This window comes from Falco rusticolus, chromosome 8 (assembly GCF_015220075.1).
Source record: "Falco rusticolus isolate bFalRus1 chromosome 8, bFalRus1.pri, whole genome shotgun sequence".
Taxonomy (NCBI): Eukaryota; Metazoa; Chordata; class Aves; order Falconiformes; family Falconidae; genus Falco; species Falco rusticolus.
The window spans coordinates 50877879-50898921 of NC_051194.1; the positions used below are offsets into that span (position 1 = coordinate 50877879).

The following is a 21043-nucleotide window of genomic DNA, read 5'->3' on the forward strand; positions in this document are numbered from 1 at the left end:
ACAAATAGTCCACAAACTCCCTTCTACTTACCACATTACAGACTGGAGCTAAAATTTATAGTCAGTGTAATTTAGGTTAATTTCAACTCAAACACAGTCTAGTGTTATGTCATATCAGAAAACAACCAAAGAAATCACATACCCCAGTTCTGGGCTGTTCTAATTTCTCTGTTATATGTGATCAGTACTGAGCTTTATAATCTAGAAATTCAGATACCATTCTGATCAAAAGCTAGTTTCAAAAATGTATTTAATGATGTTATTCTCACTCTCTTCTCCTTTTATCAAAGGCCAATATTGACTGTGATTCCAGCCCCACTCGATGGCAGAAAGATGCCATTACTGAGAATACTCTTGATTAAACTGCAACACTGACAGGCAGTAAAAATGTAAAATGAATTATTAAAATACTAAACCAATTAGAATTTTCAGAGCAGTAATTATAACAGCAAGCAGAACACACCAGCCTTCTTAAAGTCTGCTTTACTTCAGAGCTCACAAAGCAACAATAAAGCAAATACACACTTCCTTACCTAGAATTTACTACCTCTGTAGAAAAGCAAGCAACCCCTCAAAATGCATTTTAGAAACCACTCGTCTCTTCAGTTCACTGACTGTGTTTATGTTAGCATAAAATAAAATAAAATGGTACCTTCGAAGAAGTCAAAATCTTGCAAGTCATCGGGCAGCCGCGGCAAGACATCAGAGAAGTCCTCCTGATTCAATTCCAAGTCATGTGGAATGTCTGTGATTTCATTGGCGATATCATCAGGCAGCTCATCGGCACTCAGCTCTGGTGTGGAGGGGCTCCTGGACAGAAAGTACCGTTAGTCCCCCGCGTTCAACTCTGATTCCTCCAAATGACAATTGCCGATGCATATCCATCTATAATGGGTGTTTCCCCACACCTTTGCCCCCACCCCCATCATCTAGGAAAAAAATGCTTTTAGAAAGTTTCTTTTGGAAGCTAAACACTTCGCTTTTTGATTAAATACATAAGATCAGGAGCAACACATTTTACCCATCCAACCCAATAACTGCTAAAATCTGAAATGACCCACTCCAAGGTGGTTGCATTTTTTTCCCAACAGTTACAAGGAGGTGGAATTTCTAGCCCCACTCCATATGTTGATCAGCACAGCAATATCACACCTTTCTACAGTGCTCACTGACAACGTTCAAGCTAGCAGTGGGCAACTGGGGCCAGGCTACCACTGACCGTATGTGGGGCATCTCTACTGGCAGTGAGACACTGGCAGGCATGGTGAGGTTCCCTTGGGGCACTGCAGGAGGAATGGGTTTCTGAGGCCGGCGTGGGCCTCGCCTTCTCTTCTTCTTGTGTTTTTTGGTAAGTGCAGGTGGCTTCGTTTTTTTCCTGGGTTTCCTCTGCTGCTGGTGCTGAACTTTACGGGAGCTGTCCCCTCTCAAGAAATTGTCCTTTGGGATTAAAACAATAGCAGTGGGAGCGTATTAAGAACGAGCATTACTCCCCTTGATTTTTCCCCCTGGCCATTCCACAGACATTCACATGTAATGCAAGAAAGACTGCTAGCTTGCACCCAGGCAAGGTAACAAAAAATAAGCTGCTTCCTTCCTTGTTGATCCCAATGGCAAAAATCACACAGACCAAATTATGATGTATGCTAAATAGGAGATTGGGCAGTGTCACTTTAAAAATCATCATAGCAAACCCTAACTAAATCAGAGCAAAATTGTTAACTTTGGCAGTATTCCTGTAAGTATCAAAGATTGAGCACTGTTTTGAGGTGGTGATAATGGGGACAGTGTGCAGCAGCTGAAGTTAGCATCCTCAAGTGCCCACTGCCATAAAAGAAGGCTAGCACTGAGGAAAGAGAATTAATACTGTAGGGCTAGGGTAAGGATGGGGCTAAACAACTAAGGCCTCATTGCTTTTGGACAGCAATCGTTGACTAATTAAAAAATAAATCAAACCATCGCCAGTTTTCAGTTGCCATCATACTGGAAATGGCAGAGGATTGTATGTACTACAGAAGTAAACCAAGAGAGAGACACTGAAGATTGCCTGGGAGAGGGGGGAAAATCCCATACAAATCTGTATAGCTCAGACCCTCACATTTTAATCCAGGTAACTCCATAATTCACAAGTATTGGAATGGGTGGGAAAACACGGTTAACAAAAAACCCACAACAACCTAACAAGAGAACCAAAAAAAAAAAAAAAAAAAAAAAAAGGGGGAGTTTTACACCTAATGCCTTGAAGGAGGAACAGGACAGAAGTAGGTGAGCAGAGGACATCATCTTCATGTCTGCATTTTCTCAACTTGTGGCAGGCCACTGCTTTTCCTCTGGGATCCACAGATCCCTGAAGGAGGTTAAAGATAAATTCTAACAGTCACCAAAAAGGTAAATAAAGTAGCAAAACCATTATTTGTATGCTTATAATTGCTATCTACACTTCCTCTAGAAAATATTTTGGGTCCCAGGAACTAAGACTGCTTGAGATGCAGTGTTCTTAGCATACCACACTCATACTATATTCAGATCCAAGGGCCAGGAGTGAGCCCAAATAAAGTGACCACAGGATCTCTCACATTGATTTTCTCCTATCTTTGTTCAAGACAGGAATCAAACTTTTTCCAGTGAAGGATATTCTCATGCATGCTTTATCATACCCTCAAAACCATGTAAAACTTTTCACAACATAATTTATACTAATTGGAAGTGTTTGGCATGTTCTCCTTAAGAAAAATAAAGGGAAATGAGCTCTTAAGTTATAAACTTGCTAGTCGTCAAGCAAGAATTCATAGAAAGATGGGTTAAAACTCCTGATCATCCCAACAGACAAATAGTAACAGTTCTGGCTTTGTACTTACCATTTTTTTGGCATGTTCTTCACACAGAGGTGTCTGATGTGTAATGTCAAAAACTGGCACAGAGCACTGTTGACCATCTGCAAACTTGGCTGTGCAACTTGAGAAGAGCTGCTGAGAACGGTTCAATAAGATATCTGTGCATTTCTGCATCAGGAATAACACATGAGGCAACGATGGAGGAACGCCCTTTGATTTATCAATCTGATGAAGATCACAGCCTTCAACTCTACCTGTCCATAGATGCTATTTTTAGTGAGTACTTGAACTTTCTTATTCAAGTTGAAAGCTAGGTAAGGCTCAAACCCAACTTTTAAAGTGAAAAACTGCATTCATGCAGACTCTCTAATGATTTTTATATACTGAGATAGTTTTATAGAAGCAGCCATTTCACTAATGAGTTCTGAGCCAAAAGAAGCCTTTTCCTGGAGTCTTAATCAATAGATCAATAGTAGCAGTTCGAACAGTGTAGTCAACAGGACTATTTCCTTACAGACTAATGACAATCCATACTGAAACATTAAAGAAAAGAGTATTTCTTAATTCAGTCTTTTAAGGTACATTCTTGGCATTTATCTTTAGAGCACAAAGAAGTTTCAAGATCCTTCCTGCTCCTCTGAAAAAAAGATGTGCAATCAGACAGAAAGGTCAAGTAAATCCAACTGTAAGCTTGCTGAGATTTCCTTCAGAAAAATCCCTTGCAGGAGTGAAAATGTTTCCAGACTTACAGCAAATCAAACAGATATTTCATTGGGTTTTTTCAAACAACATTAGAAGTACTCCTTCCATCTTGAACAGTTCTGAGACCTCAACATCACAATGCATGTTCAAGAAATGTTAGAACACAAAAAGAAAGGACAAAGAAAATGGAAAACCTGCAGAAAAGTCCAGATGGAAGACTTGGACAGATGAGTCAGAACCAAGAGCTTGTTCATTTTAGAAGAGAGACTGTTTCCATTGAGAAGAAAACGCAAAGGGGAAAAAACAGGCACAAATGCAAGATCACTAGCTTTGACGTCTCTGCTTTACCCACACCAAGAAGCAAGACGACTTAAACTTTAAAAAAAAAAATCAGAATCATGAGGCAAACCCCAAACACAGCTGCACGGCACGGTGCTCTCTCATAGAGTTTTTGAACTGCTGTGCAAACTACTTTTAAGGGGCCTGCAAAAATCAACCAACAAAAACAAGGCATCTGCAAACCAGAAAGACTGAAAAGGTGCTGCAGTCTGACAGCAACTGGAACAGATCAGCACCACTCACTTAAAATACCAAAGCCAAAAGCTTTAACAAAAGGAGTCACTTGTTCAAGTCTTCAGCTAAAAACAAAAAAGATGAAGTCTACAGAATTCTTAAGTATTCCAAGTCAGAAGTCTGCCTGTTCATAATCTTCAGAATCAAACCTCACATCTAATGTGCTCCCTCCTTTCTGCGATCTTCATGCATTGACTCTTGACACCCTCTTCAGGCTTTGCTTGAAATCCTGAGCACTGGGAATTCTTTCGCATCTAGAATACAGACTCTGTGACTCCTACTATTCTGCTTCTTCAAACAATGCAAAGTATCAGATTTCCACCTTTCTAGTCAGTGTAAGCCATCTTTTTATAATATGTATAAAAACTCGTTTCCATAAACCGCTCATAGGTAGGTAGTCTACTGGAACCTACCAAGAACTGCATGAAAGTAACAAAGCTGAAAGCCACGTGGCTTGTACATCATCCGCAAAAGATGATTGTTTTTGTAAAGGTTTCTTGCACCCACTAAATACAGCTTACAAAGTAAAATAATGTGACTATATTAGATTCCAGTGGCAAACTACTTATCTTCACTGTCTACAGACCCAAATCACACAGACAAATTAAAAGCAAAATAGTTTATGAGACACTAACAAATAAATATTCCTTTGTGAAAATGTATTTTTCAATGCAAAGACCTAACAAACAAACAAAAAACCCTAAAACAGAACAGCTTCCACGCCTGAACACAACTCTCAAACAGAGTTAAAGAGGATACGCTGAAAACAATGCCTGGTGAATGGAAGGGCCTTGTTAGTGCACTGTTCTCCCTTTGAAGTCCCACAACAGGTTGTTGGTTCTGGATCTCTCTGCCTTGCTTGGCTTGTGCTGAAAGAAAAAAAAGCATAAAGGAGTTTAGAGACAAAAACCCAATCTCGTTACTTGGCACAACTATTGCATTGAATGTAGCACAGAAGGATGAAAAATTATAACACACGTGTGTGTGTCCCGATCCAGATAGGTGCACACTACTACCAGACTCCATACAGGGATACAGAATAGATGTCAATGACAGGTGAAGGTGTGACTGCTGTAACAGGATTATTGTTTATTTCACAGGGCCTTAATTGCAATGAGAGGTGCTGTGTGCTACTACCATCTAAATATTACAACACCCAGCAACAGAGCCAAGGACAGTAGTAGGTGAGTGTCAACACAGGTGACGCTTAAAATGAGGTCAATCTTTAGAATACAATGTATTGGGTATGCCTCCATGGGCAATCAAGTGCACTTCTAAGCCTGTTCATAAAACAAAACATGCCGAGCATCGCCAGAGCTTACATGCAAGCATGTGCTCAGACAAACTTAGACTGAGCTCTGGAGTGGCAGAGCCTGTGCGTGCTCAACATGGGTAAAAGCTCTTCTTCATCAACGTGCTACAGCCCAATCCACCAGCAGGTGCCCAAAGCTGAGCATTTCCTCAGCAACAGCCTCAATGCTTTGAGCCTGAGCTGCAAGCAGGCGACCAGACAGCAGTGTGCACGAGTACTGCAAGCGTTACACAGCTCGCTTGGTGTTAGCCTGCTCAAGGCCTTTGTCACCTTTCATGTAGAGAAAGCTGGAGATTCCAGGGCTGACTTTCACCTCTGCACATGTTGTTTTCTAGGTTGACAAAAAGCTGTCTGTAGCCTGACTGTTTTCCTTCAGCCATTTCTGTCATTGACTGCACTTTGACTGAGCAAAGTTTTAGTTAGCAATATTACTCCTGTGAAAAATTTAATAACTGAAAAGACTTCGTGGTTACTTAAACTAACCAGAGCAGTGATGACAGGCACACCTGGCTTTGCAAGTCTACCCAAAACAACGTAATCTTTTTTGTGTAATAAAAGGCAAGATAATGAAAAAAAAAAAAAAAAAAAGCAAGAGCTTGCCAGTTCTGGCAAAGTTTTGCTGTAGTTTAAGTTTGGAGATATTTACACAACTTCATAAACTAGTAGTGTACCTCTACATTACACCTCCAAGCAGCTCTTCAGCATCACTCTGTGTCCCCAACAATAAACCCTCCAACTATCATGAACCACAGCCTACTGTCTGGGAACAAAACCATCCCATAACCAGAATACACTTTTAAGTACCCTGCTCCATCCAGCTTGCCTCTCACGTTAGCCCACCACTACCCCCTACACACACATCCTGTAAAGCAAAACCATGACAGCAAAAGGATGTTGCTGATATCCCAGACATAATGTCAGGGTTCAGACTTGCTCTGTTTCTGCACAAATATGAATCAACCAACTCTCAGTATGCCAAGAGCTGGAGGGATGTTGACATTATCTAGAAAGAATTCCCACAGAAGGTAACCTTCAGAGTTGTTAGAAGATATTTATTTTGTTGCCAAATTTCATTTAATGTTAGATTGAGTTAAATCTAACAAAAAGCATAAGCTGAAGTTTGATTTGCTGGGAAGATAATTAAGAAGATGTATAGACTTTTCAAAAAAAGCTGTCTGAAAAACAAAATCTGAATTGAAGCAGTGAACTGCAGACCAGGCTGTACACCTTCTAAAGAACTGGGCTTAGTAAAGTACCAGATATTTGAAGGCAGCCAAAATACATAGATCAATTAATAAGAATAAATTTTAACAAGCAACTAACTTTTTTTGTGACATTTAAGAAATGGGGCCCAGATACTGCTGAACAAACAATCCACATTTCAAAACACAAAGCTAGAGAAATGTCTGTCTTCATGGAAAACACTGTGTGCCGTATTTATTTCACTCCACTGACAGGCATTTGTGTGTCACGGTTTTTCTGCCTTGTGCATGCCTACCAGTTTCAAGGTTCAACATTTCAGCTGCTGGATACTCTGCCCAGCTCCACCCTGTCCAGACCCCGGGTTACTGGAGTCACAGGGGAAGGTCTGACCTGGTATGAGCACACGTAGCTCTTCGGAGTTCTTGTATCAGTTGCCCAGCACGCTCCGGCTCTCTGCTGGCCGCCTGCAGCAAGGCTTTCCGGAGTGTATGCCGGCATTTCTTCTGACGAGATTCTGCCCGCTCCAGGCGGCAGAGGTGCTTGTATTTCTGCTGAAAGTAAGTGCAAAGTCTGGTCACCCTGGAACTCCTGTCATCTGCATTGTCATCATCGGACCTGAAGAAGGGAAAATAAAAACAAATGGGCTTTAAGTATATTTTTTTTCCCCAAGGAAGCAAATTTGTCATTTTAATAGAATTGTTAAGTTGGCATCCGTCTTCTAGCCCCATAAAAATCCAAAAGTTGAAATCAGGCAGGGATGCTTTAGAAATGGTAAGAGCAGGATCCCTTTTGAATTCTAAAGGTACTTACCCTTCTTATTATGTCATTATTAGAGATTACATCAATTTATCATCAAGTCTGACACATTTAAATGTCTGGAGCCTGCTGTTCAAAAAAATCTATACTGTTAACCTTTATTTACTGTAAATGTCTCGGCAAAAGAGACAAACTCTTAAAGTGCAATTAATGGAGAGGACAAAGGTGGGGAACTAGGTAGTGGAAATTTATTGAAGAAAGGTCACGATGGAAAAGATGGTCAAATGCTAACAAGTACCAAAACCGCTGACTTTTTCCAGTTCCTTTTACTCTGCCAGGTGGTGTGTTCCTTTCTAAACCAAGATACACACTAACACAGCTAGCAGTTGATACTGCTTTCCCCTTGTTGCAGGGTTAAGGTTGAGTTACATTACAGTCATGGAAAGGAAATTCACATTTAACTCCAAAGGTACTGAGGGGAAAATCAGACCAGGGTTAAACAATGACCAGATGAAGGACTAATCCCATTCTTTGTTTGCTTAAGAAAGTCTCTTCCCATTTATCTTGGCTTTCTGAATGTCCAGGCAAATATCAACAAGACCATCAAACCATGTCATTCAGTTAAATTCAGTAAAAATCATGAAACATAATAAAATCATCACTGGGACTTGTTAAAACAACAAGGTCCATGAAGCTACCCAAAAGTCCTCCACAACAAGCACGAGTTTGCAGAATTATTTTTTTTTCCTGGAGCAACAAAGAACATGTACTGAATCTAAACAAAGCAGTCTTTGTTCAGTTTTTAATTTCAGGTTTTCTTTACAGAACAGAGAAACTTTTTGCTAACTTTCCTATCTGTAAAACAAAAGGCAGGCAGGTGGAAGAAAACAAGTTCAAACAAATGAAGCAAATCAAAAGCTCCCAAGGTTCAGACGGCAGAGCTTGGCCAGCTGACATCCAAACCTGCAAACAGCAAAGTGGACCACAATTAACTGATAACAGAAGAGATGCAAAATACTGGCCATAATATTTACTAAATAAAGTAAGACCCAGAAATGCAGGCACCATAGCTGTCCTTGGAAAGACAATATGACTAAGACCTACTTTCCTTTCTGGAAACTGTTATTCTGTTCACACACAGGACAAATTTAAAAGACTGCATCCATCTCCACTAAGGCTACCCACAAAAACTCCACAGGAACGAATGCTGCCTTGACACAAATGCACATTATTTCTGAAGTTGTAAGTAAAGTCAACCATACTATGTATTTTGTTTTTAAAACAGATCACAGATTATTTTCTAGAAGCAGAAATTACAAGTAATTAACCTCTGCAATTAAATGCTTAGCAGCAAATACAGCCTGTTAAAAATATTTAACATATGTCATGTTTAAAATATTTTCACATTGAAAATATAAAGAAATTATACTTTCAACATCTTTTAGGAAAGAATGCCTACTGGGGAAAAAATATCTTTAAAAAAATGTAATTGTGTACTATTTAATATAGATTTTCCTTTTTCCAATGTATTAATAGAAAACAGAAATACATGGATGGAACCTGTTAGATACAGGTAAGTTTAAGGTCTCAGGCATTTCCTTTCTGCTCTGGGCCAAGATTTTTAAACACAGTTGCAGGCATACAGATTTAATTTTAAATGTGGTTACAAATTAACTTTAAGAAAAGACAGGAATATTCCTTAGCGGATAAAACGTGTTTCTTTTGGGTACAAAGGGTGGTTTTAATGCAAATATCTCTAGCTTTGAAACTTTTTACTTCCTTCCCATTGAAACGAACAGGAAAAAAGTCATGGTATGCTAAAATATTTTGAACTGCAGTTTACAAAAGCATTTTTAAAAAGTAGATGAAGACATATATACAAGATGTAGAAAGAAATCATGCCTGCAGTGGACAAGGGCTTATTCTGAGGCAAACGGTTTCTAAAAGCCTGCTCAGAATTTTGTTCCCAGGCCAGTAAGATAACTACAACATATTTATGTGTTCAAAGAAACCTTAAAAAAGCCCTTTTTTTTCCTAGACAAGTACTGAAACCAAAAGGTACTTTTGTTGTTGTCCTTTCATAAACAAGTTTACCAACTTCTATTTAGTTTATTCTCTTAAGCTGCATACATAACTTCTGAAGTTCAACTTAACGTGTGGCATTTCATTTTTTAAAAGATTTCTGAAAGTGCATGCAAACCTTTTGATAATCCAAAATGCTTCTTCCCAACCCTTCCCTTTAAAAGTGTCATGTGTAACCATCTGGGGAATTGTTGCTGAGTGTTCATGAAGAAAACAAAGGCAGCGCGAAGCAACAGAAAGGAAGAGCAAAAGGGCAGCACGGGAACCAGAAGAATATGCTCTCTACTCTGAGACACCCCAGCACCTGTAGTTCAAAACCCCCTGTAAGGAGGGATTTGAAGAACCTTCCCTTCTTCCTTTTAGTTTTTCTAGTTATCGGGACTTAATAAATCCAACTTTGACAACACAGTGTTGGTATTTGATCCTTTGAGTGAGCTGGTATGAGGAGGGACTCCAATCCTCACACTTTCTTTTCAAACTTACTACTTGAAACACTCACTTTATCTATATTTCAGCGTAGGAAGTGAAAAACTACTTTGTTTTAAAGTCACTCGTTTTCCAGTACTTTCTAAGCTACAAGACCCAGTAACTGAACCATCTGGGGTAAAGGTTCATTAATCTGTGGTAGAGAACAGCCCCTGCTTTCCCTCAGAACTGCTGCTTCCGCAAGGAATTCCTCCCACCCCAGCAGCTTTCCCTGCTGTCCGCCCTGCCTGCACCGTGCCCAGTGCCCATTCCTGCACTACTCTTTGAACTGAAATGTGAAATTTGTGCCTGCCTCAAAACACTGCATCCTGGAATGCTGCGAGCACAGGAACCCTATTTTTCAAAATTAAAGGACAAAATAATAAAAGCAAACATTTGGCCTGTGTTTCCACAGATGACTGCAACAATTTTACAGATTAAAAGACCAGAAGGCAAACAAACTAAAACATTTATTACTGTTAAGTCATTAATTTTAAACTAATCTGGTGAATTGTTGAGAGTTTAAGAGCAGCTAGAGTATCACACAAGAAGTTCAACAGAAAGCCAGAGGATTTCCTCTACAACCACCACACCTGAAAGGCTGAGAACAAGCTGTCCAGTAATGCAGATATTAACTGTCCACTTTTTTTACTGATCTGAGAAGAATCCCTCCCACTGTCTTCCACAGAGTCAAATGGAAAAGGACAGAATGGAGTTAGCTGGTGGAGTTACCCTTTCACCCAGGGACTGCAAGCTCAGACACAAATGAACCGAGAAAATAAAGCTTTAGTTTTACCATGAAAAACAGTTAGTAAATTCCCATAAGCTTAGGTACATGATTTCAGAATCTAAAGGTTTGAGGAAACAATCTCCATTGGTTTTCTGGTAAAATTAGCCTCCAAAATTCAGAGCCATAACAAGAGTCCTGATTTCAGCTGGGATAGTTAGTTTTCTTCTTAGCAAGCTGGGGCAGTGCTGTGTTTTGGATTTGGTGTGAAAATAATGTTGATAATATACTGATGGGTTTAGTTGTTGCTAAGTGATGTTTATACCAAGTCAAGGACTTTTCAGTTTCTCAGATCCTGCCAGCGATAGGGCTGGGGGGGGCACGGGAAACTGGGAGAAGACACAGCCAGGACAGCTGACCTGAACTAGCCAAAGAGGTATTCCATACCACAGAACATCACACTCAGTGTATAAGCTGGAGGAAGAAGGAGGAAGGCGGGGACATTCAGAATTACTGAGTTTGTCTTCCCAAGTAACTGTTACACGTGATGGAGCCCTGCTTTCCTGGAAATGGCTGAACACCTGCCTGCCCATGAGAAGTGGCGAATGAACTGTTGTGCTTTGCCTGCACACACGGCTTTTGCTTTACCTATTAAACTGTCTTTATCTCAACCCATGAGTTTTCTCACTTTTACTCTTCAATTATGTCCCTCACACCAATGCAGGGGGAATGAATGAGCAGCTGCGTGGTGCTTAATTGTCAGATGGGGTTAAACCACGACAAGAAGTCATTGGCAAAGGTAGGAGCCAGCAGTCTGCACCACCAGATTAGTAAAACAGAGTCATTTTGACAAATCAAATCACCCAAGAAACAGTCTGAACTAATTCATCTTCAGCAACAGACAGATCACACTACAAAAGTGTCAAAGTGAAACATTTCAGGTAATAAAAGACTCTACAGAAGCTTGCAGAATAGGAATTAAAATTCTAGAAGGCTGACATCAAGTGAACTATCAATGTTTATCCATAAACAAAATTAGGAAAGCTGCTGAAGAGCTAACACTGGGCAGGCTGATGGAAGTACAAAAGCAGCCAGTACCATACAAAAATGTATCCATCATGATTAGTTAAGACAGTGTTTAACTGAAGTGCATAAAATGCTAGAATGGAACAGAAAATGTCAAGACAAGATATTATTTTCTCTCAGTATGTGAAAAGAGTAGGAAGAATCCAAAGGAAGTTAAGACAAATAGAAGACAAAACACAAAGATGACCTTTATAAGTTGACAAAAAAATAGCGATCTATGGAAGAACCAGATCAAATGTCAAGGAGAAAAGAGTGTAAGGGAAGTTGTTTAATAGATATATCTGCTTTGAAAATTACATATTATTTAGAAGTCTGGAAGTCTGTTCATGCTTTCCCAAAACAGTTTATTTAAAAGTGCTCTTTAAGTTAAAACTGGTGTTTGTGAAAGTTCACTCTCTGACTGCTGATGCCCTAAAAAACAATGGTTATTAATAACAGAAAAAAACCTTTCTTTTAAAAAAGGAAAGTCTTCACAAAGCTATTAAGCTTTCATTCGCTGAAGGCTCTCAGTATTTAGTATCCTGGTGCCTGTGCTGATGACAGATACAGCTTTGTTGTTCACCTTGTGGACTGTCTTTATAGATGGTAAGAAGTTCTGTTAAGTTTCAGAACTTCCATGTACCAAAAAAATAAGGTTTCATTAACAACACTACTCTGACTTTATTAAAAGTTAAACAAATGGGAGAGAGCTGTAGTATCAAAAAGTCCAGCTGCATGTAAAAGAAAATCACGTTACAGAAATTACAATCAAAACGTATTGAGTCCCCAATTTCCTTTTGTTATCAACATGCTTCAGTTTCGTTACAATACTACACTTGCAATGCTTTGTTTTAACTTTGCACCTTAAAATTTGGATTAATAAACATATATTATATCCTGCTGTAAGATTCATGACTTGGCAGTATATGGAGAACACTGTAAGCCTTTCTGCACCAGCAGCTAACACCTGCTCTGCTTATCGCTTCAATCACATCACTTCTTTCGATGCTCCCAGCTATTTGACAGAAGTTTATTCAACACTTAATTATGAAAAGAAATGCTATGTCCCTTAAAAAAACCACATTAAAACAACATCCTGCAAAATCATCATAAGGACTAATGAGTAAAATGTAGCAAGTTTACTAACAAAGTTATTCACAAATAATAGGAAAGACAAGAAACCAACAGCAACTCCCTTCATTTGGTTCTAATTCAGGAAATACCTCTCCTCAGCGAGGCACACAAGTTCATGAATAAATCCCAATAAACTCTATTAAATATCGGCAAATAAGCTTGAATTCTTTCCTGATGCATCCTTCTGATAGCACACTGCATGAAGGCCTCTAAGCTAGGTGGAAACTGGGACAGAAGGTGACAAGCTGTTTCATAGCTCTTACAAACAAATGAGTTCAAACAATCTTTTGTTTCAGCAAAGCACTCAAACAAGTGCTTTGGTTCCATTGACTCCACTTGAAGTGAAGCTCACATTTATGTGATTTATTGCATCGAGGCCAGCATGAATACAAAGAATCATACTCACTCATGTCTCTCATAGCCGAGGGTTTCTCGGATAGACCATGCAACCTGGTAAGGGGAGGTTTGCTCTGAATCCTCCAACTCTTCTCCACTGTCTTCAGACCAATCCAGCCCTAAGGGAATTGAAAACATGAAAGCTGGATGAAAAGTGTATCTACCTCATATAAGTCTCTGAGTAACCTATGGCACAAAAGATGAATGTGTAGTATAGTCACAAGCGTAATTACATTTGATTAAATCGTATAATATTCTCAATTACACAGGAAACAGTAACAGTGCCATTACAGTGTACAAATAGCATGCACTAATTTTTGTCAAATTTTCCTTTTAAAATCCTTATTGGCTTCTTTATTCATCAGCAGTGGAAGAAAAATCACCAGTTTCTTCACCCACAGAAAAATACTACAGCTTTCATACCAAGCACATGTAATCTTTACAGACAAGGTAAGAGAGAAGTCCCTGCCACAAAGAACTGACTGCCTGGGAATTTTCAATACTATATGATCTAAATAGGCCACTTTCATTTCTGTTTATATTCTGACTGTGCCAAAACACAGGGAGAGCAGGAAGACAATAAGACAGAGCAGCATGGACAGAGATATAGAACATCTACAAAAGATGCTCCTCTGCTCAGTCTCTGTAATTGCCTGCCAAATGCATGCATTAGCATGAAAGGAGCGCTAAAGGGAGAGATGCAAATACTCCTGCACTTTTACTAACCAGCATGCTTTCACTTAATGATGATGCAGCAGAGCCAACTTACTGTATGCACCAACAGCCTCACTTAGTCAAGCTAAACACAATCGTTGAGCAGGACAGCCAGAAACAGAGTCCAGTAAGTTCTCAGGTGGAACATTTTATCTGGACCTTCCACTTTTGCAGTTTTTCCTACTCTCTCTCCTACATCCAGTGGAATTCTTGCCAGTTCCTTGCAGCAGGTGGGATAAAATCTCATAGCTGCATTTTCAAGCTAGCATTATTACTCTTTCACTTCCTTGTGTGCTCCTTGAAAACGGAGCAGCAGTTGGGATACAGTTAAGGGGCACTTTATTTTTGCTTAAAATAAACTAAACTACTACATCTGGGATGATACTGAAGTCAAATGCTTTGAGTTTAGGAAATGCATCAGTACCTGGTCACCTACTTTCAGAATTAGACACACCCATGGAAAAGAATTGTGAGGAGCACCTTCATCATTTAGAAGCAACACTAACATAAACCAGAAATATCAGAAACCCTATTTTTCAGGAACTTCAGCATCCTGAAAATTCTATACTTTGGTCCTATTTTTATGATACGCATTTGAACTGAATTAAGATCTCTTAAGACATTTGACAAAATGCCAGAATTAGACTTTCAACTCTTTTTTTTACTCTCACGACTTCCATAAAGGAATGAAAAAACAACTTAATCATTGGATAAAGATGTCCACAATTGATACCATGTAACAAACTATTTATCCAGAGTTTAAAAATAAAATCAGAGGTTGCGTTGTTTTGCTTCTAACGGGGGTTGCAGAAATTAAGGAATAAAATCTAATCCAGATTCAGTGATACTTACACTGAAGACTGCAATTACATTAATATCCAATTACATGGCTCTGATGTAGGTACACATAAAACTGGCAGCATCTTTTTAAAGATTCTGTGCAGTCGTCTCTAGTGCTACTCTATCATAACGACATTCTGAAATTCTCTGAACCAGCACAACTAGTCTTTAATATTAAGACATACTATGAATAAATAACAAATATATTTTCCACTCTCACATAATTAATATGTGAATTCCATTACTTTCCAAATAGAAAATGTTCTAATTGCACACACATACAGTTATGCATCTGCGTAACTGTACATTTATAGGTCTAATCAGTTTTTTTAACTATGCCTTTTTTTTTTAGGAAAATGTATCCTCTTCATCACTTGAGAATGTAAAACATTAAACACAAAGTGATCTTTCTACAGTCTTTCAAAACGCAGGTCACTTTCTAAGCTATTGGGGTCTGTGACACTCAGCAATGCCTCTGGAGTTGCCATCCCTCAAACGACCTGCATTATATGTAGGACCATCAAAGTGGTTTTCTGAAGAACAACATTCTTTGGAGACATGCTATGGGATGCTAATTATCTTCTGAACAAACAGTGAAGCTATCCCATGAGTGCCAAAGGGCAGATCTTAACAGCAAATTAAAAAAAAGGTTAATTGAAATAGCAAAAATTACAGATGTTTCAATTAAATAAGACGTTATATGAAGAATGTCCAGATTTGTTTGAAGTCTTTTTTTTTTTTTTCAACATCATAAACGGCATTCCTGCTTTAATATCATACACTCACTCCTATTTCCCTTTTCCCTGTCAGTATTTTACTTGTTAGAACAGTACAACCTAAAACTAAGCAGAAAAGTAAGTAAACTTTGGAAGGTGAGGGAGGTAAGAAGAACAGTTAGGTGTACCTAGGTCTCTATTCATAATCAGACAAATAAGCTACAAGGTCAGCTCCCTTTTTAAAGCTTTATAGAGCACTACTGCCATAGCAGCAAGTTGGTTGTATTTAGTTACATTATCACAAGCAGCAATCCATTATTACAGTTTCTAGATAATAAGGAGGAGACTATTCCTGCACTGGTATGTGGCCAAGTCTCCACCCCTCCAACTACCTTCTGTAACGGTACCAACTACCAACTGCCCTCCTGCAGTAGTCTTTTGCTTTTGCTCATCCGTATTCTGTACATGAATAGGCCCCATCAAGAAAAATTCTCTTACGCTCCAATTTTCCCAGCCAAGTCAACTGGAAATTTGGATCTGCAGAGAATTATGGGCCAAATCTCCAAGCTTTTACTTGCACTCCTTTTGCAATGTGCACTTGTCACATATCTAACATTCAATCTAACCTTCTCCACTCGTGTAGGTACAGCTGGCGTCACCTTTACTACTCAAGTTGCAAACCTTCTATACAATGCCTGTATCATTCAAGCAATGTTTTTTACACTTTGGCTTGATTTCTCAAATGGTTAACAGAATATTAAGAACAACCAATGCCATAAACCATATGTGACAGGTCCAGGCATTCCCTTCATAGAGAACAGGGCTAAAGAACGAACCAAGAGATTATCTAGTTCAGGGTTATTTTGTAAGGACCACATACAAATGCAGAACAGGGCTAGGAAGACATTCCCCTTTTGTCTTTTGGTTTCAGGTTAGAAAAAAAACCCAAAAAACAAAAAGGTGGCAGTGCATCTATTATCTACCCACCTAAATGTGGAAACAGATCAGTGTCCAGCTGCTGTTTTCGAGTGCACAGTTTCACCAGTCTCTGTAGTCGGCTCATGCAGGACAGGTGCGGAGAGAAGGCTGTGGCTTTCATGAGGACCCGATCAGTCCTTGGAGGGTCCACGACAGGAGCCCTAGCAGGTGGCAGGAGAGGCAGAGGTCTCTTGTTAGACAACTGCCGGGCTTGTGCTATAGTGTGTGTGGTGGGTGCCACTCCCTGCATTGGTAGGCTGGTGTTCGGAGGTTGAGGTGACTTGCAGACTACGCCCTGCGGTAGCCCTGTCGGCTTTAACGAAGCTGATGAAGGTGGCAGATGAGAGTGCTGCTGCTGCAGAGGCTGCTGCTGCAAAGGTGCAGGAAGGGGGCTAAAGTGCTCTTGGCGAACTTTTAAAATCTCTGTCTCTCTCTGGCGCTGCCGGTTTTGAGCCAACTTGCTCTGCAACTTCTTCCTCACTGTTGCCCCTTTCTTTAGGTCATCATCTTCCTCATTGAAAGCAAAGGGGTCTTCTAATTCTGCCTCCAGGTAGTGGAGAGGAAGCCTAGCCCCTGGCGGGGAGAGGGACATCCCATCCAGTCCGTTGGGCATCTTCAAGGCCAGAGTGGGCACTGTCAGACTGAAAGCCATAGCATCCATCTGATGCCTGACCTTTACCTCCTCTATGGGATCATTCTTTTTCTTCCTCTCCTTTTTCGGTATAAAGCCAAGTACCTGCAGGTGGCTGTTGCAGTACCTTTGAAAAGTAAAAGCAGTCGGTTATTAGCTCAACTCTTGAAAGTAAAATCTAAAGAAAACAGACATCACTAAAGAAAAACCCACACTCCCCCATCTCATGTGAATACAGATCAAAACACAAGAGGTTTTGTAAGTGTACACAACTGCTTCTAATACAACAGGTAACTGGCGTTCCCAACCTGTAATAGAAAACAAAAACTTACACAAGTGACAATTTGTAATCTTAAAAGTCTTCAGCCGTTATTCATAGGAGATTCACACACAATCATTCAGAATATTTACTCTCTAATAGGGTAAATACTCACAAAACAAAGCGAACAAAACAAATTGACTGTCTGATACATAAAACAGTAAGAACTCAAGCCATTAACTCTGTTCATTTCAAAAGCTCCTAAGAAAAAGTACATTTGAAGACCACTTCCTTTCATGTGGCTGTTCTTTCACTGGAAGTAGCTAACATTTTCATCAACACACACATTATTATTATGAATTCCTCTATAGTAGGGAGCAGTTTCTTATATGGACAATCTCACTTGAGATTCCTGCTGAGAAGGGTCACTATCTGCACTTAATGAACAAGTAGCATAAATATTTAAATTCTGTTTTAGTAGTTTAACATGATGAATTTTGTGGCCAGAGGATTAGCTGAATGCTCTTCAAACAAAAATCTAGTTTAAAAGAAATACTTTGCTGCTAGAAAATGTTTACACAATGCCAGGAATATGTATACATACAATCCACAAACATGGATTTTAAGCTCTTTAATATAAGAAAAGCTTTTAAAGTCATGTTATTTAAAAGAGGAAAAAAAAAGATTAAAAAGTCATTAAAAGTTTGTCATGAAAATTAAAGAAGAGTTATAATATGTTGTCTGTGGCCATAAATTAAGTACTAAACAATTTATTTTTGTCTGACTCGAACAAGCAGGTGATAGAAATGTAGGAACCATGATCTGATCCTTTTCCTGTTTCACACAGGCAGGCCCTCCTGCCTCTGTAGAATGCCACCAGCAACCAGACTTCTGCCCTTGCAGGATCCCACCTACAACCTGCAGCTTATACATGAAAACAAAGATATGAGGAAAGAGTGATGTCTACATCAAGGCATTTATGGACAAGACAAAGAAATACCCATTAAGGTGTTCTTTTAAATCTGATCAGTATGAATCTGAGAAAAGTAAGTTTTGTTGAACAAATAGGGTAAAAGGAAACTATTCCTGGTCTTCATGGAGGAAAAAATAGCAGAAAACCCCAAACCAAATCCCAAAAAAGGTTTAACACTTCAGTTTCATGACTTTCAACTTGTTCTCCCACCCCTAAAGAAGTAATGTGTGAACTGCTTCTAAAAGGGTCCATAAAAGGTAAAACCGAAAAAGCAAATTCATATATGCTCTGTAATGATCTCCATATATGTAGCTTCTCAAGGGATCCATACCCGTAACAATTCACAAATCAAAAAAGGCTGAAAAGTACTGCTACTTATTACTGTCTAAATAATTTATTTATTACATTAAGTTGTAAGCAATAAATAAATCTAGATGAGGCAAGCTGAAAGCCAGCAATTTGTGGAGTCCTTATTAGAACACACTGGAATACTGTAAATTCATAATGAGAGATGTACTTCTAAAAATAAAATTATATAATGTGGGCTCAATAAAGCCTTCCTTAAAGTCAACAGCACTATTCCTATAATTAAAATTAAGCACTTTTAAAATATTTTGTTTGAAAAAGATTGAGATCAGTTACAACAGCACTTTTAGTATGACAGAAAACAACAAACAGACAAAGTAACCACAAGGGAACTTTTTTCCCCCTCTTAATCCAATAAAATAAGATTTTTTTTCTCTATGCAAATGTTTCCCTGATATTCTTCACAACTTAAATATTGCCACCTTGTGCTTGTGCCGATGTGAGGAGGTAAAACTGGCTAGTCTGTTTTCATTGTGAAAAACAAAGAGAAAGCAAAAAATAGGAAAGGTGAATACACCTTTGAAAAGGTAATGCACTTGCTAACATTCTCTGAGCTTTAGGCTATTAAGGGTTTTGCTTGTTCATTTAACTCTAACATAATCATTTTTGTATCACTTTGGCTCTTACAGCTGACCATAATGCATGGCTGAAAGCCAACTGTATCTTACACAGGCATCATCTCTGGACATAAACCCATAGACGCCAGGCTACAACATAATGAAAATATAGATCACGTGTATTTGCAGACTCCTATATGCATGGCCTTGGCTCTGTGCTACAGCCTCTTGTCAATCAACTCCCCATCTTCTGGCATAACTGAGACTGATACACCTTAAGACTAAAAGGAGCAAGAAGAAACTGGGAAGAGCACTCAAGTCTTCTCTGGGTAGAGAAGGCTACACACAGGCAGTTTGGCTAGGCACAACTTATTAGCACCAACTCAACCTTGGCCTTGTCAGGCTCTAGCTAGTCCCATGCAGAGCCCAGCAGGCATGAACACCCACTTCCCCATCCTCCAGGTTCCAGGATGGGCTTTTAGTTGGCCCTGGCCCAATCTGGCTCTGACTTTACACAGTGCTGCAGAGCCCAGCACAGACATTAACTGACTCTGCTGGAAGCAGTCTATTACCAGCTGAGTTAAGACAATAAACTCTTTGGATCAGATGTCATGCCAGGGAAGGAGTTAGTAGTTCATGCTGCATTGAAGACAGATTACTGGGAAGACTGGAATAGCACCTGCAAGTAGCAGAGTCCCTTTCACATCGCTCTAAGCATGACACCCATTAGGGTCAAGCTGGCCCTACAAGAGCCAATTCTGATGTGCCTGTCTTTGGCACTTCTATAACCTGCCTGTGAGTTAGTCTCAGCTGACAGTATCACATTGATACCTAATAAAATTTTCCCCTCCCTTCCTTACGCAGTGCCAAAGGCACTTACTCTGTGCAGGTGAGGTCAAACAGTCAGCAGACATGGTAAGAGCCGTAGGTTGATAGCCATTAAAACTATGGTAACATGAAGCACACAAAAGGTGATGGGTTCTGAAGGCTTCAGCTGGACTGTTTCCCACATCACTGGGAGGGAAAGAATCTAGACAGTGAGGTTTTCTACCTACAACTGCATTCTGCTTCCCAGTACATCCCAGACTGGTATCAAGTTCCATCACTTATTTAAATGACGATCCAAATAAACTGGTGAGCACCTCACATGTTAACAAAGTATTTAAAGATTCTCTTGAAAGAGAATTAGAGATAAAATGGTGTTTAACCCAGCTGAATTGTAATAACCCTACACTTAAAAATTAAGTTGAACTGCACTATGTGTGCATTTGGATAAGAAAGAATTAGGAGACATGTATTCAGAGGAAATACAGATACAAAACTCATGTCTGTATCAACCCATACATATTCTTTAAAAAAACCAAGATACTGAATAGAGAAACTAGACTTCAAATAAGGCAATGAAGTCATGCACTATTAATAGATTTAATTTGTAGAATGTTAATGGTTAATAAGAAATCTAATAATATGGCAGCATATTAAATATCTTTGTGGCTGGTAGCATCTCATCTGCCTGGGGTCAAGTGATAATTTTTTTAAATTATCTATGGACAGACTACAAAGCTTTAGGCACATAACGCATGCACCCTGTTAAGACATTTTACTTTTTATGATCTTTAAAAGTATATAAGAAGATAGCTGTCAGAGCATCATACAGCCTGCTTCTGATCATGTACAGTTACATGTCTAGAACTGTGACAAAATGACCATCTGACAGTAATTTTGTACACAGAAAATTAAAAGCTAGGAGTGAAGAACTCAGA

The 21043-nt window shown here is 39.2% G+C and overlaps 1 protein-coding gene across 4 annotated transcripts in view; it reads right to left on the reverse strand.

Moving 5' to 3' along the window:
- INO80D (INO80 complex subunit D) overlaps positions 1 to 21043 on the reverse strand; it is a 46245-nt gene that overhangs the window by 13691 nt on the left and 11511 nt on the right. For all 4 annotated transcript variants that reach the window (XM_037396793.1, XM_037396795.1, XM_037396797.1 and 1 more), the window contains 7 exons: positions 16504 to 17252; positions 13257 to 13365; positions 7012 to 7236; positions 4866 to 4975; positions 2856 to 2989; positions 1220 to 1437; positions 653 to 810 (listed from right to left, as the gene is read on the reverse strand). In XM_037396793.1, the coding sequence (XP_037252690.1) occupies positions 653 to 810; positions 1220 to 1437; positions 2856 to 2989; positions 4866 to 4975; positions 7012 to 7236; positions 13257 to 13365; positions 16504 to 17252 (1703 nt within the window). The remainder of the gene's footprint in view (positions 1 to 652; positions 811 to 1219; positions 1438 to 2855; positions 2990 to 4865; positions 4976 to 7011; positions 7237 to 13256; positions 13366 to 16503; positions 17253 to 21043) is intronic.